Source organism: Pelobates fuscus, chromosome 3, assembly GCF_036172605.1.
Source record: "Pelobates fuscus isolate aPelFus1 chromosome 3, aPelFus1.pri, whole genome shotgun sequence".
Lineage (NCBI taxonomy): Eukaryota > Metazoa > Chordata > Amphibia > Anura > Pelobatidae > Pelobates > Pelobates fuscus.
In genome coordinates, this window is record NC_086319.1 from 171,173,312 (window position 1) to 171,201,058 (window position 27,747).

Genomic DNA, 27,747 nt, shown 5'->3' on the forward strand with positions numbered 1-27,747 from the left:
TGTAAATTTGTCACACAGCCATTAATGTCTAAACCGTTGGCAACAAAAGTGAGTACATCCCTAAGTGGAAATGTCCAAATTGGGCCCAATTAGCCATTTTCCCTCCCCGGTGTCATGTGACTCAGTGTTAGAAGGTCTTAGGTGTTAATGGGGAGCAGGTGTGTTAAATTTGGTGTAATTGCTCTCTCATACTGGTCACTGGAAGTTCAGCATGGCACCTCATGGCAAAGAACTGTTTGAGGATCTAAAAAAAAAAAAAAAAAAGAATTGTTGCTCTACATAAAGATGGCTATAAGAAGATTGCCAAGACCCTGAAACTGAGCTGCAGCACGGTGGGCAAGACCATATAGCGGTTTCACAAGTTCCACCAACTGGAATCTGTATTAGTATTATTTTTAAAATTCAAACTCATGACTTTTTTCAGAAACCTGAAAAACGTGTTTATATAAAAGTAGAGATATTTTCACATTACATAGGAATGCACTTTGGAAACAAAGCTAAAATGTTTATTTTCTTAATAATTAACAGATATTAGCCCAAGTTCAAAAAAGTGTCAAGTCCTATAAAATAACAGAAGTGTATACAGTCTATGCCCAAAAATCAACCACTTGCATCACCACCTCTGAATGTTCTAGAGTGGTGGCTCCCAACCCAGTCCTCAAGTACCCCCTAACAGTCCAGGATTTAGGGATTACCCAGGTGTGTCTAAGGTGTAATCCATAAATCCTTGACTGGTAAGGGGTACTTGCGGACTGTGTTGGGAACCACTGTTCTAGCGAAAATTATTTTTTTGATGATTGCATCACAACATTGAATACAAATATTGTTGAAACTCACAATTACAAACAGTCACATATAGTAACATTACTTGCTTTTAATAGAACTTTAATACAGTAGTAAAAAAATACAAAAAATCTTTAATAATTTAAATTTCAATTAAACATGTCGAGAGAACAGCTGTCCATTTAATTCACTTCTTTGTATTAAGGTTAGCATTTCAGTCTGACTGTATCCAACAACGATTTTCATAACTGCAAAAATCCTTCATCCTATTCGGAGCTCATTCTCCAGCCCATAGATTTTGGCTTTTAGGTTGCGCAGCTCCCCTTGGATTTTGTGTGTGCGTTTGTTCCCTTGGCGCACAGCACTCAGGATGGCGAGGTCTTGGTCTGGGCCAATGTTTAAAGTTACCTAGAAAAATGGTATAAAAAAAATGTAAGAAACCAACAAACAATGGTTCTAATTAAATATTTGATTTTACTATGCTACCAAAATTAATGTGTGGCTAACATTATTAAAGCAAAGTTGGTTTAATATAAAAATATAACAAATTACATAGATAATAAAAGGAGAGAGAGACTACACATAGGAACCACATTCCTTGTATCAAACCAATAAGCTGTAGTAGTTATGGTTATTGGAGGATTAGAGTCATAGAACTCAGAGCTCCATCAGCTGTTCCATGGCCATTTGAAACAGGTAGCCTTCTGGAAGACTCGGTTCCCTCCCACCCACCCCATGCTTAATTCCACATTTATAGATAGTCTCCCACACAACTTTCAATCTCCTGAAATTGACAGGTGAAAACACTGATCAGCACATCCTTCCAATCTCTTAACCCTATAGAACACATACCCTCTCTCCCTACAAATAGATATATCACACACCAATACTATATACTTTGTTTAATTTTGGTTTTTCACAATATCTGTTTCAGTTTAATTTTCAACTACACACCTCATACCACTAACATGAATCCAAATATAACCATACTGATATTCTTAATAACCCTTTTTTTCAATTCAATTTTGTTCACACCACTACCAGAATAAGCACACACCTCAAACTGGAACACAAATTATCATACACCATGGCATGCTTTGTTCCTGTAACTTATCTGCTGAGTGCTGGTGGAGAGTTCTAAAAAATAGCCCTCCTACCCACACCTCACAAAATTATAAAGTATCCCATTCACTATATGCCCAAACAAAAACGATGTCCAAATTCCTATTCCTTATGTTACTTGCCCTTGCAAATGATGTGGAGTCTAACCCTGGTCCCCCAGCTAATTCTAGTCCTAATCTCCTCACTAAAAGAGGCCTCTCTTTTGTGCACTGCAACATCCATAATTTACTCCCTAAACTAGATGCACTGCAAGCCTGGTGTTCCCATTACAAACCAAAAATCATTGTGCTCTCAGAGTCTTGGTTAACGACTAAAATACCAGACACCGCCATTGCAATACAGGGGTATTCATGTTTTAGAAATGACAGAGCAAAGAGAGGAGGAGGCATTGTTATTTATGTTGACAATTCCATAAAGTTTACCCCTTTACAAAACCTTAGTCCTCCTGCCACCTTTGATTTCTTCTCTGGCACAATTGAGATCCCATGCAGTAATTCAATCATTGTTGCAGGAATCTACCGCCCACCTAGCTCCCCTGGGCATTCCCTTTCGGACATAGCCCATCTCCTTAGTGAAACCATTGCTCAAAACCCTAAAAGTGAACTGTTGGTCTTTGGAGATTTTAATATTGATTGGCTGAATCCTAAAAATAATAGTTCTTGCACGCTGTTTAAGACTTTGCAGATAACGCAATTAATCTCCTCCCCAACTCGCATAAACATTAAAAGCCTTAACCATACCCTGCTAGATTGTATTCTCTCCACTTCTCCTGATAGAATCCAGGAGGCCGGTGTTCTCCCAAACACTTTCAGTGATCACTGTTTAGTGTACTGTGTGCGCAAAATAAAGGCTATTAAATCCTCTCCCAAGGTTAAAATAACTAGACCCTTCAAAAAATTAAATCTTGAATCCTTTCTAAAGGACATCAAGAACCTCCCATGGCACAGATTAAACATTATCCCAGATCTAGACTGTGCTGAATTCTTGAATTCTTTCAGTCTGAACTCCTACAAATTTGGAATCTGCATGCCCCGCTGCGTAAGGTGAGGGTAAAAGGAGCACATATGAAGTGGATCACAGCTAACCTCATCCAAATGTACCAGTTTCAGGATTCTTTGTGGTCAAAGTTTAAGCATACTGGCTCTATGAATGACCACATTAATAAACTCAACACATTGTATAACTCGTTCTGCCAATTTGTGTTACAATGTAATTACAGGACCCACCATTGTGACATGCTAAAAGAACTAAACTGGCTGTCGCTGGAATCCAGACGCACCCTTCATCTTTCAATCCTTGTGTTTAAGAGCTTTTCTGGGAAACTCCCACCCTACCTGAACGCAATGCTTTCCCCGGCTGTTCCCACTTCCTACAACCTCTGATCCAGTACCAACACTTTACTTAGTCTACCTCAATACAAAAAGAAAGCAGCCCGATCCTCCTCCTCCTACAGAGCACCGCATTTGTGGAACGACCTCCCGCACAAATTAAAATCTTCCCTAAGCCTAAAGTCCTTTAAGAGATCCCTCTCTACATACCTCAAAACAGAATGCACCTGTCATGGTTGATTATATATTTCCTACCTGTTCTATGTTAAATTTTGTATGTATTGTATATTAATATTGTTTTTGTATTTTATTGTACACTAACTGTAACAATGCAATGATTTGTGGACCTAGGACATACTTGAAAACGAGAGAAATCTCAATGTATCTTTCCTGGTAAAATATTTTATAAATAAATAATTTTGACACAGATCAAAATTCTGAAAGAAAAGTCATAGTTGAACAATATATACCACCTAAGCGTATTTTTAAAGGGGCACTCTAAGAATTAAAAACACTACAGTTCATTGTAAAAGTTCTAGTGCTATGAGTCTATGGGAAGTATTCAAAGACTGAATGGTTTTGCACAAATAATGCAGAAATGTGGCTTCAGATGAGGTGGGAGGTAAAGTGGGTATTATGAGTACCTAAAAAGCCTAGCTTTTTGTTAAACTTCTCCAAAAACAGTTAACAGAAAACTTTGAGAGCTCCAATAAACTGATAGCACAAATAACACTATGATAAACTGTTCATGATGCCTTCATTCTACGTAAATTGTTTATTAATATATATATAAAAAAAAAAAGTGTTGGCATTCAAGTAAACATCCTGCAATTATTTTTAATACCCAATATCCATGTAATTGAAGTTTCAGTGCATTACTCTGACTCACCTTGAACAGCTGTTTCTCTACATCCTTTAACCTCTGCCTGAGCAACTTAATATCAGTTTTGAAGCCCTCAACCTCCATGTTGCGCCTCTTTTCCAGTGCCTCATAGCGCTGGGTCATCATTTGCAGTCTTTTGGCCACTTTATCAGAACGTTCCTAACAGATAAAATTAGAATACTGGAGATTAACCTGCTGGTTAATAAAGCATGGCAAATGTTGGATTTTGAGCTTCAATCTAAAAGGAGCCAGATGATAAAAAAAATGGAAGGAAATCTACAGGTTTTCTGACAAAATGCATATATGTAGAAGGACGCTATGAAATTAGCCATATTCCCCCAGAGCAGTTCCATTTTAAATTTATGTTGTATTATTTTACAGCATAGGTTTTGTTTGCACCCCCCCCCCCCCCCCCCCATCGATAATGGAGCTGCTAGCATTGACGCTACATTCTGAGAGAGGCTCTTTTTTCACTCAATGTCAGGAACACATCTACTGCTCATTATGTTTAACCCCTTAAGGACCAAACTTCTGGAATAAAAGGGAATCATGACATGTCACACATGTCATGTGTCCTTAAGGGGTTAAAGGGGATGCGAACATAACGAAAAGTCATAGCTCTGCTCTCTTTCCACACACCGTACATCTGAAGGGAGAAATAAGAGGTGGAAAGGCAGTTTCCATAATTTCCTCCTGCAACTTCCCTCGGTTTGGATGTTTATCTATATGTATACCTCTAGGGGGAGGTGTATATATAAACACACATTAACCCTAATGCTTCAGGACTCTGGAGTTCGTGCTGCAGCTGTGTGTAAAGGAACATTAATCGGTCTATGTGACCACATCTGGAAGCATAAATGTGGGCATTTTGGAGTACGGTTCTGTGGTACTAATAGAAGGCAACTTGGCCAATAGATACCATGTTAGTGGAGTTGGAGACCTCTGCTCTAGAGTTTCTGACTACAACATCCAAAATTAGCTGGTAGAGAATAAGCCATGCAGTAGACTAACCGCTGAGAGACCCTAGGTTTAGGTAACTGGAGTCACTCGAAGCACCGATGGTGATGGTAATTTATGATTGATCTGAATTTAAAGACTGCACAGTGTCTCTCACCTTAAAGATTTCACGCCCCACGTCACCCTCTTCTCGGATCCTCGCCAGTTCGTCTTCCAGTGCCACACACTGCTCCCGGTACATATCTGACAGACGGTGCACTTGTGCCAATTGCTCTGTGAGGGACTGGACAAACCAGGGATGTGAGTTTGAGGAACAAAAATAAAATGGTGCAAGGTTAAGAGAGAAGGGCAGACAAAAAAATAAAATTTCTTAGTATGGGAGAAGCAGTAAAACTCGGTTTGCAGTGTTTTCAAGCTTTACCAATGCAGAGTGATATTTTAGAAAGGATAGCAGTGAGTCTGCAGTTGGCAATCATCTTGGTCTAGGAGGTAAGCAGAACATGAATTATGCTGCATAAAGTGTTGCAAGAGGCATGTGGGAGGATTAACCTTTTATTCACCCCTGATGTAGAACATACCTTTAATGCATCGTCATGTGGGAATGTAGTATATAGCCATATAACTAAATAATTTACAATTTAGTCATTATACCCAGAGGAACAGAATTGGGAAATGCCTTTATCATGCAACTGTCAAATGTGCATTGAGGACTAGGAACCACAGATCTACAGCTTCCCCATAAAAGAAGCTTTTTATCCTATCCAAACAGCATGGTTACGGTAATAGAATACCATATCTTGACAAATTAATGCTAAACTTAATGACAATTTTTTTGGTGGCATCAAAGCTATAATGTTACATCAGACCTTATGCTTTCATGAGCAAACTTACATCAGTGGTTTGTCTGGTAATATTCGGGGATGCTAAACATAGGTTTCATTGCCCTACATCCAGGTAGTGGATTTAAAAAAATAAAAAAAATGGCACCAGTCTTGCACAGTTTAAAGCAGGAGAGACATTGCAGGTTCATGAAATTGAGTCACCTTAACTTCTTCACTCCGTGACGTCCGAGCTGCTCTTTCAGCTTGTGAAAGACGCAGGACCTCCATCTCATGGTCCTTCTCTCGCTCGGGGTTCTCGGACACAGTTAGCTGGTCTCGGCAACGGTCTAGATCCCGCAGAAGCCTGTCTTTTTCTGCCATCCAAGATTTCTCATTAGCTCGGCCCTCAAATTTCAGCTGCAAAAAATCCCTTGTGCTTTCATAGAGCAGCTTTTGAGTTTTATTCAATCTGGTTGAGACATGGAGTTCAAGATCAGTTAGTAGTAACAAGGTGAACAAGGAAAAAGGAGTGTAGAGTGTTACTGGCTGAGCAAAGTAACTTGATAAACCATGCATAGCAGTGTGTAAATGTCAATGTAAGTCACTAAAGTGAGAATTCAAATTTAAGGCCAATGTAACTAAACTGGAAGCATAGCAGATTTGGAAGAAATACCCTGTTCAGCTACTTTTACCTTACTTTTAATATTTAGTTTTTATTCTCAGTTTAGTAAAATAACCCTGTGTGTGTTGTCTTTTCTAGTTAATTTACTTAAAGAGTTACTCCAAGCATAAAACAATAGAGCAGGCATGCTGTGCAAACCAAAATGTAGACACCCAAAAGACAGAATTCACATTAGCCACCTAGTATGCTTGTTCAAGGCTGGCTAATACAACTCAAATTATGCTGCAGTTACAGCTCCAGCAGCAGATGGATAAAATTCAGTATGTGTAGCTTTTCATAGTAAAACAAAAACTCCAGTCACCATGACCACTTCAAATCACTGAAGTGTTCATGGAGCTTGGAGTAACCCTTTAGAAAGAAATAGAAAAAATGCACAAAACAATGCACACAGAATTGGAGATGCAAGAAATATCTCAATTTTTAAAAACAACAAACATAGGAGAAAAATAAAAATAAAAAAGTGTGGGTACTTGAGAAGGAAGGGGGTATAACCACCACGATGAGTCTATAGCAACCATTAAAAACTAAAATGATGCTATTAGAGACATCATTTTATCAAGGATCTTTAACTGTGTAAAAAGAAGGGAGAAGATTATAAACAGTGGCCATCAATTAAATGATCATCTTCAATTTTAGCTAGAACCGCTCAGAGAGAAGGGGCATAGATTGTATCTTCCCTTCTACTTATCATAAAGCACACCTTTTAATGCTGCTTAATTTTTATCTAGCAGGAAATCCAAAGCAACGTTGATGCCAGAATTATATTTCCTTGATGTCCTGACTTTCTACTCTAGAATAATGATGCAATGTTCAACTCACTTCTCAGTCAGTTCTTTGACCTTGTCTTGATCCCTCTGATGCTGCACCTGTGCCTCTTCCATTCGAATCCTCCGGTCATCCAACAAGGACTCCACTTGCTCTTTAGACAGCCGTGTCTGCTCTTCTAGCTGTGCCTGCAATGCCTCTATCTGGAGAACATTAGAGATTTGTATAGGCCGTTGTACAGAGGAATAAAGTTTACCTAAACCGGGTCCAGAATGGGAAAAACAAGGATACTATGGACCTGTCAGACAGATGTTGCATGCATATAAAAAGTCTCATGGCATTTACAAAATCAAAGGCATGTATACCAAATACATCACATCATTCATTTTACATTTTAAAGGGACACTAAAGTCACCATAACAACTGCAGCTTAATTAAGTTGTTATTGTTTCTATAGCCTTTCCTGCAGGCATTTTAAAGAAACACTGACTTTTTAGAGAAGAAAATAGGTGCTTCCTGGGTCAGTGCTCCACAGTGTGCAGCACTGACATTCAGTGTCTCCACCCTCTACATGGAACTTTCCTTATAGAGATGCAGTGAGTCAATGTATCTCTGAGGGGATGCTGTTTGCTTTCTTGACACTATAGTTTCCCTTTAACTTATTTTGCAGATAATTTTCTGAGTACTTTGCAGTCCTCAAGAACCTCCTGAACTGTTATTTAAACCATTTGTTACAAAAAAAGCCTCAGTAATATCCAGCAGCAGTAAATGCATGATTTATGTACAATGTCACCTATGTTACACAAGGTTTTTGCTAAATGTTTCACAGATGTGAGCAGACAGGCTTGTGGTTTTTGCAGTTTTAGGTAATGTGTATGGAGCTTTAAGAATGAAGTATAGAGAGTTATTTTAGTATATTAAAAGTATTTACCCTATAAGAAGAAGAAAAAAAAAAAAGAGTATTAAAAATCTGAGACAGATAGGTGCTTGAGTATATACCTGCAGCAAGAGTGTTTGATCATCCTTCTTCTCTGCGACCCTCATGTTTTCTTTGCTTGTGGGTTTCAATGTTATTCGCTTACCACCTGCAAGGAAAGAAAGAAAAAAAAAAAAAGCACTTTGACAACGCAATGTTAAACATGTTTAACTAGTGCAGCCAGTTAATTCATTGTTATGCAAGAGTTTTTTGTATACCTGAAGCCATATTATTTTTTTATTTTTTTATTTTTTTTTATTTAATTCTTTATTTTTGATGTACTTTTGAAAGAATACAGGTATGCTCACAATGTCACAACAACATTAGGAAGCCTTCAGTGTGAAACACGATAACAAGCATTGGTATGACATTTGCCTAAAACAGCACTTTTTTTTTTTGAGAGTGTAAAACACGCTGGTACATATTAACATTATTGTCTAGAAGAACATAGCCGGACATTCGATTTAAACATGAAAGATGTCCATTGATATGCTGGGGTGCCCGCTCTGACAAGTACTTAACATACGGTAAACACAGGAATTTCAAATTACATGTAAACGTCGATTAGTAGGCTTGCTACATACTTTATGCTAGATTGTTAACCCAAACGTGTGTAGGAGCCTAAGCCTGTGTTAAGTAGTAGAGTAATGTAGGAGTAGCAACTAGGTTAGATAGGTACTTAGTGAGTATGCTTCTGGGGACCCGCTACACAGGGAGACAAAGGTTAATGCTAAAGGCACATCTACATATTAGCTTGTCTGGGTTACCCCTCTGCTCCCTCCCTCCATCGTCTTGGCTAAGGGTGATAGGAAAGGCGTCCCAGTATAGTGGTATACCCTGCTAGTTTGGCTCTGCAGGTTGTAGCACAAGTTCGTTTCTGGCATCCTCCGATCGAGCTCTATCTGGAGTCGGCATCAGAGTCCGCAGGCGTGTCCACCCAGATGTCTGGCAACGATGTGAGGCTTTTCCCTCCTCGAGGCCCTCGGTTTAGGTGAGTGGTCGTTGGAGAGTCTGTGCTGGGGTGCGAGTGGGTGCTGCCAATCAGCTGCAGGTCTTTCTGCTCCTTGGAGCCCGTGAGTGCAAGACCTGTAGTAGTGGATTTCCACAGCCTCTGTAGGGATTCCTCTTGCAGGCTGCTCAGAGCTGGCTTTCCCGTGGTGGCATAGGTGGCAGCCATTTTAGCTGCAGAGTGCGGGAGATGAAGTTGTAGTGTTCCTTTCCCCGCTGCCGCGGGCCCTCCAGTGGGGACCGGGATAACCCCCACCGGTCCGGGGGGGGGGGAACGGGACCAGGACCACATCAGAGAGCCGGTGTGTGATAGCCGGGGGAGAAAGCAGGATGGCGGCCGTCCACCCCGCCTCTTCCTCGATTAGGCCGCAGACACCAAAGTCTTTTTTTCGCCCTCCCGGGCTCCAAAAACTCCCGATCTCGGGGTCTGCTGCATCACCGACAGCCAAGCAGTGTTGTCGTTATTCATTAGAAGCTTAGTAGCTGCATTTTTCAGCGTATGGGGCTGATTCCCTCAGGAGCCTCTCCAGCATGCGACCGGTCAGCATGGCGGTCCGGCCCCGCCCCCTGAAGCCATATTTTAATTAATTATGGCATAGATTAATTTTGTGGGAAGCTACATTAAAATTAATAAATCCTGAATTCCTCATACTTCAAACATGAATGGAAAAATTGGATATTTTTATAACAGTCATTACCCACTTACCTGCACGATTTTGGTGTTGTTCCCTCCTCTCATGTGGATCTCCAGACTGAATAGTACGCTGGGGGATAGTTACCTGCAATTGGAAATCAAGAAAAATACAATAAATAGTATATTTCTGCTGTTCTAATATTTCTTAGCAGTTATACCAACAAGGCAAACACCATTCTGCTACAAGAAACTCAATTTTATGAAGATAAGCATATCATGTATGCTGAATCAAAAAGCGAGCCTATTGTGATTGAATTCACACCACAACAATAAAACAACTATACAGTTAAAAAAATAACACCACCACATTATACTAATCTTTCACATATGTTAAAAAAGCACAAAATTATTTGTTTCATTGTTTAATAATTTTCTTGGGTTTCTTACCGTTGGATAGATTAGACATTCATTGACCAGCTGATACCCTGCCTATATTCCACTTGATATGGAGATATGCCTTCTAACATGCTCTTGTACGTTCATTTTTTTGAATTAATAAAATACATAGTCAAACTTATTTAGTTCTTTCTATTCACATCAAGAGCTACATTGATTGAGCTATCAATACACCCATTCAGATACACCCCACAAGACAAGTCTGGAATTTGATCCCATCTTGTGAGTTCTCTACCTCCCCCTCCCTGTTCTTTGCTCGGTTGTCTAAACTGTACTATACAATGTAAAGTCTGTGTTCTTCTAGAGCAGGGATAGGCAACCCGTGGCACTCCAGATGTTGTGGATTACATCCCCCATATTGCTATTATTATTTATATAGCGCCATCAGATTCCGTAGCGCTGTACAATGAGTGGCCTAACATACATGTTATTGTAACCAGACAGCTGGACGTACAGGAACAGAGGGGAGGAGGGCCCTGCTCCATGAGCTTACATTCTTACAACCATAATGCTGGCAAAGCATCATGGGAAGTGTAGTCCAAAACATCTGGAGTGCGGAGGGAGGAAAGAAAAAAAAAAAATATATATATATATATATATATATATATACACATATACACATACATATAAAATCACACCAACAACATACCAAATATGGTACCACCTCTTGGAAAATGTGAAACAATTGATATGACATATCAATTAACTCCCTATGCAGATTCTTTAACCCTAATCAAGTGTTCCACAAATGCATTGAAAATGTGGTACTTAATGTTGGTCTCACCTTGTTTGGAGGTTCCTTATGGAAGTAGGTTATTTCTCCACTGCAGGTCCCCACCAGTGCCAAAAGCTGTTGTATCTTCTTTCGGTCATCCAGCTCTCTACAGCAAGAGAAGAAAACATTATAAAACCTCCCTTTCTCCTGTAAATACAGCTTCCTCTACCCACACCATACCTCATGATTCTAGAAGTGCAAACTAATGAACTTGAAGATGTATGGCATTAAGCAAAGCAAATAGAATTTTAACAATGTTTCATTATATAAACAAAATATTTAAAGAGTATAATGTCACTGTTGAGGGTCTTTGTGTATTCTGTATCCCTACTTGGGATGTGGAGGCCTAGGAGTGCAGCAGAAGACGGTTATACTAAACTGAAGAATTCCCTGCCCTGCAGGTGCCATCGTCTTTCTTCATGCATAATACAACATGGACATCTATGGATGATCCCAAAAGAACCTCTATAGATCAATTCTTAGAATGAATGAGACAATATCAGGTTCCCACAGCATTTACTAGCCTTAACTAGGAGAATCAACAACATTTGACAGTGGAAGCTCTCCCTTTCCTTAGCTTAGGCATTTATAACCAGACAAAGTAGTCCCTACTTTGAGTTATATATTTTGACTGCCTTTAGAGTTTAATAAAAGTTCAGTGCAGTCGAGTATTTCATATAGATTTATCTTTATGAAATATATTTTTGTTGACAGAGGTGTTTTACAGAGACACCCAAGCACTATAACCACTTCAGCTTATTATATTTGTAATGGTGCTAGGAAGCTCTCCTTAGCAATTTACTTTTTACTTCCCAAGCAGCTCAGATACAACACTACATACAGAAGCTTGGATACCACAAATTAACAAACTAAAGTGTGTGTGTGTGTGTGAATTAAAAGGTACATTTTTTTAATGGAGAGTCTCCTAGCACAGTAATAAGCGGTAAAAGTTATGTTCTTAGATGGTTCCTTTAAAAGATCCACTGGTCTTTTGAGTACTGCAGCAAGCCTAATTACCTGATTTTGAGTCGGTCATTTTCAGAGTACAAGCGCAGCACATGCTCACGTTCTTGGTAGAGGAAAACTTGCATGTCGCTTAGAGCTTTTTGCAGCTCTGCAATCTCTTCCTCTCGCTGCCTCATTTCCCATTGCAGTTTATGCTGTAAGAGCAAGAATGGTTGCAAAACATTAAGTCTAGACTTTAGAATAACCAGGAATAATCAACCTCTGGGGTGGATAACCATCCTGTGTGCCTTCCCATGTATGCATATTCACCCGTACAATAAAAATACCTGCCAAGTAGGCTGGGCTCATCTACTAAACAATGCACAACAAGCAAGCACAGAGAAACTGTATATTCAATCATAAAAGGTAACAGGTAGCAATATCTATAATATATGAAAAATTTATTTAAACTCAAGATATTTTCGGTAAATTTCAACACAGTTAAAACTATATTGTGGCCACCTTAAACAGGACAAATATACCTCAATCTAATTAGCTATATAAAAAGTTTCATACTGTATCAAAAAAATACAATAATATGAAGTAACAAACTAGTAACAGTTACATGCCTACTCAAATGAATAGAAAAACAAAATAGGGCTATTGAGGGTAAAATTAGGCACAGCTGATATACTGGTGTCCATCGGCTTAGTCCTGTATGGCAATGTTCTCCAACCCAGCCCTCATGGTCCACCACCAGTCCAGGCTTTATATATTTCCCCATTTTATTCTAGTGCCGCTTCCTCTATTGATTAAAACCGCAATCTAATCCCACTTACCCATAATAGATTTGAATTAAGAGAAAAACAAGGAGAAAGAAAGAGGGAGCACAGATAGGATTGCAGATAAGGATGTGGATGTAGAACATAATAAAATGGGGGAAAGGCCTGAAATTCTTAAACCAAGGAAAGAGTCTCCTATGACAGAAATAGGCAACCTTCGGCACTCCAGATGGTGTGGTCTACATACCCCATAATGCTCTAACACGCATAATGCTGGCAAGGCATCATGAGAAGTGTAGTCCAAAATATCTGCAGTGCCGAAGGTTGCCTATGCCTGTCCTATGACATCAGGGGTCAGTGATTTTATTTATTTTTTTAACCAAAACATATAGAGGGAGGGAAGGGGCACAAACATTTTCCCCTCTTCGCCATATATCCAGCCAGAAAACTTTTCAGTATGGACAAGGTATGCGAGGAGTGGAGACCTGATTTTGTGAAAAAAGGTAATGGCATATTTAATTAGTCCACACATATTCACGCCCCCACAAATCTGTGTTAAACAGAGGCTTGAGGTTTGCACTTTTAACAACTCCATCTATGTTTGATTTATTTAAGATTTAAATTAATTGTGAGTAAGTAAACCCTTATGAGGGCTTTCAATATTTAGAAGACATTTAAATTAGAGGAAGTCCCCAGTGAGTTCCATAATCCCTTGGACAAGCAAGTGATGCCAATTGAAAAAATAAAGTCGGGGATAAGTTAGTTTGTTAGGATATTCTATATAATTGTATGACTATGGGATTTAAGGTCCGTTCCTAACATTATCCCATGAAATTAATTAAGGTGAATGTTATACTCCTTTTTTATGAAGCAGTGATTAGTCAGTCAGAAACAAATATGGTGTGAGAGAGGAAAAAGGAACAATTAAAAAAAAAAAAAGTAATATCCAATATACCAACCTTGGCAATGATCAGGGCCGTCTTTAACGCGGGGCAAAAGGGGCAGTTGCCCCGGGCCCATTTATTCCTGGGGGGCCCAAAGCATTTGCCCCTTGAGCCCCGCGGGCACTTACATTTTTCACCGGACCGGGCCCCTTCTCAGACAGACCGCGGCCAGACTCATATCATTATATTTCCAGCGGGCCCTTTAATCATGAGGGCCGCGGCTGGGCCCCTAACAATGTGTTTCCCCGTGGCCGGGCCCCTCTCCCTTGCGGATCATGGCTGGGATCGCATTGCCTGCTGGGAGGAGTGAGTTCCATTCACTTCCTTCCGGCCAGCTAATAGAGAGCCGCCGGGGATGGGGGAAGGAAGAGGAGGAAGTGGCAGACACAAGAGGTATTCAAAAGAAGTCTGACACCCATCACCTTAGGTCAGCCACTGCAGCAAAAGTAAGAAAAAATGTATTATTATTTATATATGTACTTGTGTATGTGAGATTGTGCATATCTGTGTGTGCATGTGTACCTGTGTGTCAGAGTGCATGTGTGTCAGAGTGCATGTGTGTCTGTGTGTCAGAGTGCGTCGGTGTCTGTGTGTCAGAGTGCGTCGGTGTCTGTGTGTCAGAGTGCGTCGGTGTCTGTGTGTCAGAGTGCGTCGGTGTCTGTGTGTCAGAGTGCGTCGGTGTCTGTGTGTCAGAGTGCGTCGGTGTCTGTGTGTCAGAGTGCGTCGGTGTCTGTGTGTCAGAGTGCGTCGGTGTCTGTGTGTCAGAGTGCGTCGGTGTCTGTGTGTCAGAGTGCGTCGGTGTCTGTGTGTCAGAGTGCGTCGGTGTCTGTGTGTCAGAGTGCGTCGGTGTCTGTGTGTCAGAGTGCGTCGGTGTCTGTGTGTCAGAGTGCGTCGGTGTCTGTGTGTCGGTGTCTGTGTATCTGTGTGTCGGTGTCTGTGTATCTGTGTGTCGGTGTCTGTGTATCTGTGTGTCGGTGTCTGTGTATCTGTGTGTCGGTGTCTGTGTGTCTGTGTGTCGGTGTCTGTGTATCTGTGTGTCGGTGTCTGTGTGTCGGTGTCTGTGTGTCTGTGTGTCGGTGTCTGTGTGTCTGTGTGTCGGTGTCTGTGTGTCGGTGTGTCGGTGTCTGTGTGTCGGTGTCTGTGTGTCTGTGTGTCGGTGTGTCGGTGTCTGTGTATCTGTGTGTCGGTGTCTGTGTATCTGTGTGTCGGTGTCTGTGTATCTGTGTGTCGGTGTCTGTGTATCTGTGTGTCGGTGTCTGTGTATCTGTGTGTCGGTGTCTGTGTATCTGTGTGTCGGTGTCTGTGTCTGTGTATCTGTGTGTCGGTGTCTGTGTCTGTGTATCTGTGTGTCGGTGTCTGTGTCTGTGTATCTGTGTGTCGGTGTCTGTGTATCTGTGTGTCGGTGTCTGTGTCTGTGTATCTGTGTGTCGGTGTCTGTGTATCTGTGTGTCGGTGTCTGTGTATCTGTGTGTCGGTGTCTGTGTATCTGTGTGTCGGTGTCTGTGTATCTGTGTGTCGGTGTCTGTGTATCTGTGTGTCGGTGTCTGTGTATCTGTGTGTCGGTGTCTGTGTATCTGTGTGTCGGTGTCTGTGTATCTGTGTGTCGGTGTCTGTGTATCTGTGTGTCGGTGTCTGTGTGTCGGTGTCGGTGTCTGTGTGTCGGTGTCTGTGTATCTGTGTGTCGGTGTCTGTGTATCTGTGTGTCGGTGTCTGTGTGTCGGTGTCTGTGTATCTGTGTGTCGGTGTCTGTGTATCTGTGTGTCGGTGTCTGTGTATCTGTGTGTCGGTGTCTGTGTATCTGTGTGTCGGTGTCTGTGTATCTGTGTGTCGGTGTCTGTGTATCTGTGTGTCGGTGTCTGTGTATCTGTGTGTCGGTGTCTGTGTATCTGTGTGTCGGTGTCTGTGTATCTGTGTGTCGGTGTCTGTGTATCTGTGTGTCGGTGTCTGTGTATCTGTGTGTCGGTGTCTGTGTATCTGTGTGTCGGTGTCTGTGTATCTGTGTGTCGGTGTCTGTGTATCTGTGTGTCGGTGTCTGTGTATCTGTGTGTCGGTGTCTGTGTATCTGTGTGTCGGTGTCTGTGTATCTGTGTGTCGGTGTCTGTGTATCTGTGTGTCGGTGTCTGTGTATCTGTGTGTCGGTGTCTGTGTATCTGTGTGTCGGTGTCTGTGTATCTGTGTGTCGGTGTCTGTGTATCTGTGTGTCGGTGTCTGTGTATCTGTGTGTCGGTGTCTGTGTATCTGTGTGTCGGTGTCTGTGTATCTGTGTGTCGGTGTCTGTGTATCTGTGTGTCGGTGTCTGTGTATCTGTGTGTCGGTGTCTGTGTATCTGTGTGTCGGTGTCTGTGTATCTGTGTGTCGGTGTCTGTGTATCTGTGTGTCGGTGTCTGTGTATCTGTGTGTCGGTGTCTGTGTATCTGTGTGTCGGTGTCTGTGTATCTGTGTGTCGGTGTCTGTGTATCTGTGTGTCGGTGTCTGTGTATCTGTGTGTCGGTGTCTGTGTATCTGTGTGTCGGTGTCTGTGTATCTGTGTGTCGGTGTCTGTGTATCTGTGTGTCGGTGTCTGTGTATCTGTGTGTCGGTGTCTGTGTATCTGTGTGTCGGTGTCTGTGTATCTGTGTGTCGGTGTCTGTGTATCTGTGTGTCGGTGTCTGTGTATCTGTGTGTCGGTGTCTGTGTATCTGTGTGTCGGTGTCTGTGTATCTGTGTGTCGGTGTCTGTGTATCTGTGTGTCGGTGTCTGTGTATCTGTGTGTCGGTGTCTGTGTATCTGTGTGTCGGTGTCTGTGTATCTGTGTGTCGGTGTATGTGTATCTGTGTGTCGGTGTATGTGTATCTGTGTGTCGGTGTATGTGTATCTGTGTGTCGGTGTATGTGTATCTGTATGTCGGTGTATGTGTATCTGTGTGTCGGTGTATGTGTATCTGTGTGTCGGTGTATGTGTATCTGTGTGTCGGTGTATGTGTATCTGTGTGTCGGTGTATGTGTATCTGTGTGTCGGTGTATGTGTATCTGTATATCGGTGTATGTGTATCTGTATGTCGGTGTATGTGTATCTGTGTGTCAGAGTGTCTGTGTACGTGTGTCATAGTGTATGTTTATCTGTGTTTCAGAGTATATGTGTACCTGTGTTTGTATGTACCTATGTGTCCGTGTTTGTATGTACTTGTGTGTATATGTATGTCTTTGTATCGTCGTGTATGTATGTGTACATGTGTGTTTATATACCTGTATGTATGTGTAGCTGTGCGTCAGTATATTTGCTTTTGCATGTGTATCTATTTGTCAGTGTTTTTTTTTGCTCCTGTGTATCTGTGTGTTTCTAAGTGTGTGTGCATACCTGTGCATGTGGCAGTGCATGTATCCCAGTATTTCAATGCCAACACTGCACACAAATACACCCCTGCACCTGTGTGTGTAAGGGTGTATCTGTGTGTGGCAATACAATGCATGTTCAACACTGCACACATACACTCATGTCACCCTCCACACAATGCCACCCCTTTCACCCAACAAAACTCACATTAAAAGGGACACTATAGTCACCCAGACCACTTCAGCTCAATTAAGTGGTTTGGGTGCCAGGTCCCTCAGGTTTTAACCCTTCAGATGCAAACATAGCAGTTGCAGAGAAACTGCTATGTTTACATTTGGGGTTAATCCAGCCTCTAGTGGCTGTCTTCCGGACAGCCACTAGCGGCGCATCTGCGACGCTGGAGGCATATTATGCCTCCATTACGCAGAGCGTCCATAAGAAAGCATTGAGAAATGCTTTCCTATGGACACTTTGAATGCGCGCGTGGCACTTGCCGCTCATGCGCATTTGGCTCCGCTGATGTCGGACATGAGAGCTGACGTCGGCAGGGAAGGAGAGGTTGCCAGCGCAGAGGGAGCCCGGCGCTGGATTAAAATAAGTAACTGAAGGGGTTTTAACCCCTTCAGCGCCACGGGAGAGGGACCCTGTGGGTGGGGGCACTCTCAGGGCACTATAGTGTCAGGAAAACCTCCTTGTTTTCCTGACACTATAGTGATCCTTTAACTCCCCTAATGCTGTCACACTCACCCTCTTTCACTCTGCCACACTTACCCTATCACATTAATCCACCTAATCCTGTCACACTCACCTTCTCTCGCACTGTCACAAACACCCTTCCATGCTTTCACACTCATCCTCCATCACTCTGTCACACTCACCCCCTTTCACCCTGCCACACACCCAATCACATTAACCCCCCAACTCTGTCACACTCATCCCCCAAATCATGCTGTACACACCCTGTCACATGAATCAATCCCTAATCGTGTCCCACGTCCTCCTCTAACCATGCCACATTCATCCCAACCCTGGAACACTCACCCCGCAACCATACCACACCACCGTGTCAATTTAATGCCCCCAAGCCTGTCACACTCACTGCCCAACTTTGTCTCATTCACACCGCCCTAGCACACTCACCTTGCACAGTAACCCCTTTAAGATGGCAAGGTCCAGGGGGCCCAAGCAAATGCTTGCCCAGGGTCCAATCAATATTAAAGACAGCCCTGGCATTGATGACATTTTTGCTTTAAAGAGTCTAAAGAGTAATCCTAATTTAGTAATTAAAAATGCAGATAAAGTTTTTGTGGTTATGAATTACGATTACATGGAAGAGGCGGAGACCTTTAGAAGATAGGACATTTTATATGAAATTAGAATATCCTATTTCTTTTAAGAATACATTAATTAATATTGTGAAGAGAGCATATATCATGGACTATTACACATAAAATTATATTTCATTGTTAGCCCTGAGTACTTCTCCCATTTGTTAATCATATTATAAAAAAAATAAAAAATATTGGTAAGTCCATTATTTCATCTATTGCAGCCTCTACTTCTCCCCTCTCTAATTTAGTAGATTACCACTTACAATGTTATGTTGTAGCTTTACCATCATATGTGAGACATGTATTGCAGTAAAGTGAGGTTCAATTGAAGAGTACATAGCGGTGGGTGACAGTTGATGTATGCTCTTTGAATACTAATATAGTACATAAAATAGGTCTGGAGGTAATTTAATTCTGCCTCTTCTGAACATTAGGCAGTCCGCTTGAAAGTTTTTGTTGCATTAAATTTCAACATTTCCTTTTTTTTTTTTACAGTTCATGATCAACTCTACCGTCAGATCAATGGGACATCGGTGAGGGCCAGTTTGGCTCCCTCTTATGCAATTTATTCATTGGTTATTGGGAAGAAATGTATATTTGAAATATTAAGCCGTGGAGGGAGTGACTGGTTCTCTCTCACCATTACATTGATGACATTTTTTTTTTTTTTTTGTCAATCTTTCTTTTATTAAAGGCATATAGTATGGGATACAGAAGAGAAATTGGAGGAAACGTTTAAGTGATTTTACAGTATAGGGTTGGTACATCGATACGCAAAGTTAGATTACATTTCCAGATATTCTATGCCTCATTTTTGTTTTTTTTATGTATCGTAGTCAGGCATTAGTTTGAAAATACAAGCTAAGGATCAAAAGATCCGGGTTGATAACTCGCTAAGTCACATTAGTCAGGCGTCTGGTGACACATAGGTGAGTAAAACACAGGTTTCACACTAGTTGCAAGCATAATTGTAAATAGTAGGGCTACGCTTTAATTGTAGCGTACAAGTAAAACATTAAAACATTAACGGGTAGCTTAGGCTCCGCAAATTTGAGCACAAATAATGAGAGAGAGACATGTTAGCTGTGGATACAGGCTACCACCACAAGGTCAACCCCGATGCTGAGCCTGGAGAGACATGCCGTTCTAAAGTGTCATGGCCATATATGCACATGGGGAAAGGGATTGTGACTAAGGCATAGCTTATTACAAGGCCGCAGTAGCTTAGTGAGTACTAGAGGGGACATCTACAGGGTTACACCTGGCTGCGTTAGGGTGATAGTTAGGCCTCAGGCGACATACAAATGAGCAGTATTTGAGACAGCGAAAACAAACAATGCAGGTAACATAAAAGAAGAACCAAACGTTGTAATGAGGGGTCGTGTGGGTCCATTCGAGGCATTTGAGGCTGGGTTACGGCTAGTATTGTGCCCGAAATTGAGTCCAAGTCCCTGTTGGGTCAGCCGATGCCGTTTCGGGGCTGAGTATGTGCCCCCTGCGTTGGTCGGTACACCTGGTCCGGTCTCTCTAGCGTGTGGGAGCTTGGTGTCCCCTTGTCGTTTGGTTGCGCTCGTGTTCGGTCAGGATACCGTCCAGTTTCTCCCGTTCGCCTGTTCAGGCTGTCTGGTCGCTTGGCCCGCAGTGTTGCAGTTACCCTCTTGAATCTAAGCAGTACAAATGCCTTTTGTCTTCGGCCCGAGGCTTTGGCGGGGGCCCGCACCACATGTCCATTGGCCCCATCAACAGGGCCGTGGGCCCAGGGTTTTACCGGGTCCCGGTTGGTTCCCTGGGTATATGGGTGGTGGTGGAGAGCTACCTCCTGGTGAGCTCCCAGCTCGGAAGAAGAATGAGGCAGAGTGTCATGTGTGTGGAGGGTTCGTGGAGTTCTGCGGCCTCGCTTCAGTGATCTTTTCCCTGTCGTGCTTTGGTGTACAGGCCGATGGCCTTTTCTGCTGCGGCGCCATCTTGGGGTGCTGTATACCTGAAGAGCAATCCGCTTGCGGACATGTTGCTTGGGCATCTCAGTACCCATGTGTGCATGTAAAGTGGGCTGCCATGTCCGGTGCTCCAGCTTAGACCAAAATGCTGCAAAGATTGCGTTGAGCCTGGCAGTGTAATCTGGTGCTGTCGTGCGGCTTTCCGTCGTCTCCTCTGCTGCGCTTGCCTCCGCCATCTTAGGCAGGCCACGCGCTCGGCTGTCCCGGTGCTGCGGGTCGCCTGACTGCGTGTTCAGCCTGTGGTCGTTGCTTCTCTCGCTTAGAGCGGGCCGAGATGACCCCCATCGGCCCAAAGGGGGGGGGCTAGGAGGAGAGGTCCGTGTCCAGGTCAGACAGCGTGGGGAGCGGCCGCCTCCCCGCCGCTCGATCTCCAGTAGGCCTCATGCCGTTTGGTCGGTTCCCGGGGGAGTACAGGCTTGGAACAGGTATCTGGCGGTTCCCCCGGGTGTCCCCGTCACTATGGTGTGTCTCCGGTGCGCGGTTGTGCCGTGTTAGTCGCAGGATTACCCCGATTAGTAGCAGGTTAAGCGGGAGCTGAGGCTCAGCACAACCGTTCAGCTCGGATGCTAGGCTCCGCCCCCCACATTGATGACATTTTAATTATCTGGGATGGGGATGATGGTGAAATAGATGATTTCCATTGGGAATATTAATAATAATAATAATAATAATAATAATAATAATAATAATAATGAGGATTTTCCTTTACATCCAATATACAGCAAACCCAAATAGAATTTTTAGACCTTACCCTGATAGGCAATAATGGAAGCATTCACACCAAGATTCATTATAAGGAAATGGATGTGACTGGATATGTGTCAGCACATAGTGGCCATCATCCTCAACGGATATGTAATGTCCCTCTTGGGAAGTATATTAGAATTAGAAGAAATTACTTCATTTTGTTTGATTTTGAGAATGAGGAATATATTTTAACTTCACGTTTTCTAGAAAAGAATATTCTTCTTCAGTTTTATTACAAGCATATATATAAGTTCAAAGAGTTGTGATAAAAAGTTATTAAATTTCCCAGATAAAAATTTGTCAGCTCCAATATATACAGTAGTATGCCCCAGTTCCTACTATGTAGTCTTTTATGTTTTTGGATATTCAAGAGAAAGGTAAGAAAAGTGGTAAGGGGACCAAGAAAGATTTGGCTATAAGTGGAAAAGATGAGACAAGAAAGGGGACTGGTTTTTACATACTGTTTAACTCAGAATATTAGAGGATTATTGGTATATTGAAAAAAAGTGTTTGTTGACGGTCGCAAAAGGACACACAAAATTAACCTCACGGCACCCTTTGGAACCACTAGGGGGCAGGAGCATAGCGTGGCTATAATGCGAAGATAGGATTACAGTAGACTACCTAGCCACTCTTAACTCTTTTGCCACCGCAAGATGACACTAAAACTATTATTTATCTAAAATAAGGCTGCAGCTAGATGACAAAACAGGGGACCTGCGAGTCCATTACCACTGCGGGCCTGTGTGCCCTGTTGTCTTGAGGCACTATACGAAGTTATACTTCGCACATGTTGTGCAACTGTTGCCGTAGTTAATGATGTGACAGTAGGGACCTGCGAGTCTCATTGTTTCCTGTTATTGATTGAAACGCAAATAAAAATCATATTTACAAAAAAAAAAAAAAGTGTTTGTTTATATTATTGGAAGATCCCTTATAACATGTTGCATGAGAACCCTAGAGTTACATTCACAAAGTCCCTTAATCTAAATAATTAGTTAGCTCCCTCTAAGTTACGCATTCATCAGAATATTTCAGATAAAAAACACATTAAAGTAGAGAGGGGAAATTTGAAATGTGGACATACTAGATGTGTTACTTGACATCATATTATACATGGGTCAGTTACATTTAGTTCAGACACTAATGGTAGGGGATTTTGCTGGGCTGTAGGGCAAATAGTATATAAATATTAATGAAGTTAGAAACCAAGTGGAATTTTAAATTCGAAACATTAACTACAAAAGGGCTAAAGGAGATTAAATTAAAATAGTGATCAATAATTTTTTATTCTAAATTATGTTAGAAAGGATTGTATAAATTATGTATTTTTTTTTTTCTTTAAAATGGATTGCAGATTTTTTTTAGAAAAATGTAAAGAGTAAAATATAAAATTAACCTTGGTTCAGCAATGGATTTTTATTTGTATTATCTACTCAAGATATGATGGGTAGAGCAGTTTCAATGTAATTTGAAGAGAAAGGCCCTTTAAAAATAGAGGTTATGATAATCAGCCAATGACCGCCTGCAAGACCAGAGTATATCAGGGAGTACCACTGTATATCAGCTACTATTGCTGCAGGAAACAGCACTGGAGGCATTTGTGCTTCCTCAACGGCTTACAGCAAGATTGCATGTCCCATAGAGCAGTGTTCCCCAACCCAGTCCTCATGGACCTACAACAGTCAAGGTTTTGTTAGTATCTCCATTGGAATAAAACCGGGAAATACATAAATCCAGGACTGTTGGTGGTCCCTGAGGACTGTGTTGGGGAACACTGCCATAAAGGGCTAAGTTGAAGGACACCAGTATAGGGGCGGTATCTGATTTTACCCTCTGAGTATATACCACAATAATCCTCTATATATATAGCTGGGATAATGTATTTGATACTTTGCCAGCTAAGTATCACGGCTATGTTGCCAACTTGTTTAACCCCTTAAGGACACATGACATGTCTGACACGTCATGATTCCCTTTTATTCCAGAAGTTTGGTCCTTAAGGGGTTAACATCCTGCTTTTCCATTCATCTTAGTAGGTTTGTAACCATTGCTAGTATGTTACGTCACATTATTGTAATTATATGATACAATATACAATTTTTATCTAGCTATTTACATTGGGATTAAACCTGTCCAGATTAAGGTGGCCACAACATAATTTATGTTTGTTTTTTTTTTCTCCTTTCTTTTTAAATGTTTATGTTGAAATTTACCTAACTTAACTTTAAATACATTTTGCATCCATCTTAGTAGGCTTGTAACCGTTACTAGTTTGTTACTTCGCATTATTGTAAATTTATGACACAGAATGCAAGTTATTGCTGTTCTTACACAGCTAATTACATTTAGATTATATTGGTCTAATTCAAGGTGGCCACCTTATAGTTTATAATGTGTTTTTGTCTATGTTGAAATTTACCTAACATATCTTGATTTTAAATGACATTTATATATTTTATTTGATTTTTTTCCCCCTTTAACTACCTGTCACCTACATATTCACCTGTTCCTCATAAGTAGATTTATATTGCTCAAGCCGCTTCATTAAATCTTCATGTTCTTCATCAAACTCTGCAATTTTCCTCCGGTAATATTCCAATAGCTCTCGAGATGGACGCAGGTATGCCAACCGCTCATTAACTGGAGGCAATGGGGTAGAATCCATTTGATTGACTGGGTTGCTGGAGGATAAGGATGAGTCCTGTGATGGCGATGTACCATACCTGACATGAGAATACATATCACAAGTTTTAGGTTTTGCAGGAGGAAGTCAGGATTATTTACTAAAGAGGAAATTGTTGTGAATTCAAACTTAAAGGGACACTCTAGTCACCAGACCAACTACAGCTTATTGCATTTATTCTGGTAAGTAGAATCATTCCCTTCAGGCCTTTTGCAGTCAACACTGTATTTTCAGAGAAAATGCAGTGTTTACATTACAGCCTTGTGATAACTTCACTGGCCACTACTTAGATGGCTGCTAGATATTTTTCCTGGGGCAGTCCTGCCTTGTGTGCATCACAACATTCAATATCTCCACCATCTGCATGCAGACACTGAACTTTCCTCATAGAAATGCATTGATTCAATTAATCTCTATGAGGATATGCTGATTGGCCAGGGCTGTGTTTGACTTGTGCTGGCTTTGCCCCTGATCTGCCCCCTTGAACGTCTAAACCAATCCTATGGTGAAGCATTGCGATTGGCTCAGACCACAACTTCTGGTGATGTCAGCAGACAAGGGCAGAGCCGGCAGCTGCAGACTTGAATACAAGCAAGATTTTACTATATTTTAGGGAGGGTGGGGGGAAAAAAATCCAACAAGTCCGCTATGCTTCCACTTCAGCTATTCTGGTCCATAATTTTAAATTCACTTTAGTAAATAACCCAGTCAATATTGTAGGGTATCAGATTATGAATAACAAAACTTAATTTGGAAATCTCAAACACTTTTTAAAGGTACATTCTAAGAAGAAGAGCACTTCATCTAGATTAAGACCATTTCTCTTTTTCCTAACAATGTTGACATTTTGCTTTAACCATGCCTCTAGTCCCAGTCAAACTGACCGTCATTAGCAGCACTTGCTCAATGAATTGAATACCTTCATATTTGGCATCATCAGGCTAAATACTGGTGGAGCATGTACTTTACGTACCGATTGCATTTCTATGCTAAGCTTTTCCAGTTTTAAAGAGGGGAGGCTTGAATCTAAACACATAAATACAAATGTGTTTATTTTTAACCTTATAGTGTTCCTTTAATCATCAGAAGGCACTATGAGTCATTATAAAAAATATGTAAACAAACTAGTTTTCAATCATCTTACAAGTGTTAAAGGGATACTCTAGTTTAAGCAATATAACCATTGCAGCTTGGTATAGTATTCATGTTACCCATTCTCCCTCGGAGTCATCCATCAAGACTGTTGACGAAATTATGCATGCACTATACACATGCTGCACGCACCACTTGGGCTGAGCATCCTCTCCTCCCAGAAAGTTTTCTTGAAGAAAACTACATATCCCATGAACCTTTGTTAAAAAGCAGTAGGATAGGACCAGAATGATCACTACTGAGTGCAGGTCTCTTTCTAGTGAGGGATAGGTAAAACTGTAGCAGCAGCAGACCCACTAAACAGTGTTAAAGAAGAGGAGATTCAAATATATTTATTCATACCAATTATTTTGAATGCCTTGAAATAGGGGATAGTTCTCTCTTTATATAGATTCCTTTAAACATCAGCGGTTTGAAATAGTTTTCAGAAAGTAAAACCCGATCTTTACTATCCCTCTTAAGATTCTCACCTGCCATGGCATGTATTTCGAGGGGGTGTCAAAGCCATATCTTACACCCGCTGAGAAAATCTCCAATTAACAATGACCTGAAAGGAAGAAGAATTTGTTGTTTGTTTAGAATAGACAAATCTCAAAATTGCAAGTTACTTATCTGACACTTTAACACGTGTGTTGTACCCTAACATCTACAAAGTAATAACTAAAGTTCATAATCACATCTAAAAAAAAAAAAACAGAGCGATTGCGCATTGCACAAAAAAAAAAAAAAAAAGAATTCCACTGCTTAGCATGGGTGGAAGGACCAAATGCCACACTTTACTCAAACTATCCCTTTAGACTCAACACCAAAACAGAATGTTCCAGGCATTAGCTATAAAAGCTCTATAAAAATCTGCCATAATTAATGGTGCGGGCATTAAATGACCACACTAACCATAATTGATACTTAAAGGGATAAGCTTCCAAAATAATCTTTTAACACACGCAAAATATCATTTGTAACATTTTACAAAAGAGCAAATAAATAAATTAATTAACGTGAACTGGCACAAAAGGTGAAGAAATGATCCAGATAAAAAAAAAATAATAATGAATTAATTTTAAAACCTATTCACCTTGCAATAGCAAGAACTAAGTTACTGACACAAATAAATCAGCAATAAATAAATCAGTAAATACATTATTAGAGTAAGGGGAATGGACATACAGAATGACCCACACAGCACCCACTATATTAATGGCTTATCCACAATTATCATGGCTCTGTGCAAGTGCTAATACTCGCCACGCCATTAACAGCTATCTACATAATACAAGTTTCCACTTCCTATAATATTATATTATTTATTCCAGCTTATCCCCCTCCGCAGTGTTTGTAATGTATAACACATACCGATATGCACACACTCCGCTCCCTCCGCGGGACTACTGCCGCCAGGACACCGCTTTCCAACTGTAACACAAACTGACCGCCTCCCTGCTACCAGCCAATCACAACCTCCTCCGCCTCAGCCAATCACAGCAACGTGACACGTTACGTTCACGCGGTCCCATGACCCTACTCCTCCAATAGCATTGGACAGTACTTGGTCAGCTGTGCCCGAGGCATGAAGGGAGATGTAGTTCTCAGATCCAGACAGATTTTATTTACAAAGACTGTAGAAGCTCGGTTGCGTTTTTTTTTTTTTAAACTCTCCTTCCCGGTGCCGCGAAGTGAGTTCCTGCGGAAAAAAAATATTTAGTTGCAGAATTTAGCACTTCCTGGATCCAAATCAGACGTTGAGCGGCGTACAGATGGGTGCGTGCCATCCATTACGCACGAGCTGCGTTATTTTATGGCAACGCGTCACTGGATTGATTTACGGCAGTAAAAAAAAAAAAAAAATGATATCAAAGTGATGTAAGAAAAAAAAACTATACAATATATTTAGCAATCTTTCTTATTTTTAAATTATAAAGTAAAATGGGTGGAATGGTATAATGCTATTTTAGAAGATGGAGATCATGTAGTGACCCCATTGAACTGTTTACTAAAGTGAGAATTTCTGGAAATTTCTGATTAATTAAAAGTGAATTCAGAAATTTAGGCCAAAATATCTGAATTTGAAAAAAAAATCAAGAAATAAAAAAAAAATTTTAAGTTTGGCTACTTTGGATTTTATGAAATGTTTGAAATGAAACGCAATTAAAGAAATACTAGAGAAACTGTCAGATTGTAGATGAACTGTGTTATTTAGCTTACAGTAAGTTATGCTGCTATCTCAACCCACAAATGAGACAAGTACACAATATATCTGAAAGCAAATATCAAAATTCACACGATAGTATACAGACAGACATCCAATTTGCAGAGCAAAGCAAGTGGATTGAGGGGTTTTATAACTAAGGGAAAAAAATAACACAAAACATAAATTGGCTTATATATATTTATGCATTAATAATAACACACAAGAAAGAAAAAAAAGTAAGAAAATACAAAACATAATCTACATATTACTTACTGATCCTTAAAGTATCTACTCAAAGTTTGTTAAAAAAAAAAAAAAGAAACAGGTGAAGAAAAGAGAAAAAAAATGTAACTTATAGTTCTATTGAGTCTTGAACATAGATAGAGGGATCAGACACTTTAACAAGTTTGGATTGGGAAAGACGTTGAGTAAATGGTGTGACTTCTGGACCCAACTGAGAACACTGTAGAAAA

General features: G+C 40.9%; 1 protein-coding gene across 1 annotated transcript; it reads right to left on the reverse strand.

The window, feature by feature from the left end:
* Positions 1–540: 540 nt before the first annotated feature.
* CCDC77 (coiled-coil domain containing 77) lies at positions 541–26,707 on the reverse strand. Its single transcript, XM_063445332.1, has 12 exons — positions 26,440–26,707; positions 25,557–25,633; positions 23,755–23,974; positions 12,208–12,350; positions 11,200–11,296; positions 10,032–10,104; positions 8,341–8,426; positions 7,396–7,544; positions 6,117–6,363; positions 5,231–5,356; positions 4,123–4,275; positions 541–1,191 (listed from the first exon to the last, which is right to left on the reverse strand). Exons 2-12 carry the CDS (start codon positions 25,592–25,594, stop codon positions 1,045–1,047), a joined length of 1,479 nt encoding a protein of 492 aa, XP_063301402.1. The 5' UTR covers positions 25,595–25,633; positions 26,440–26,707; the 3' UTR covers positions 541–1,044.
* Between the last annotated feature and the right edge of the window lie 1,040 nt (positions 26,708–27,747).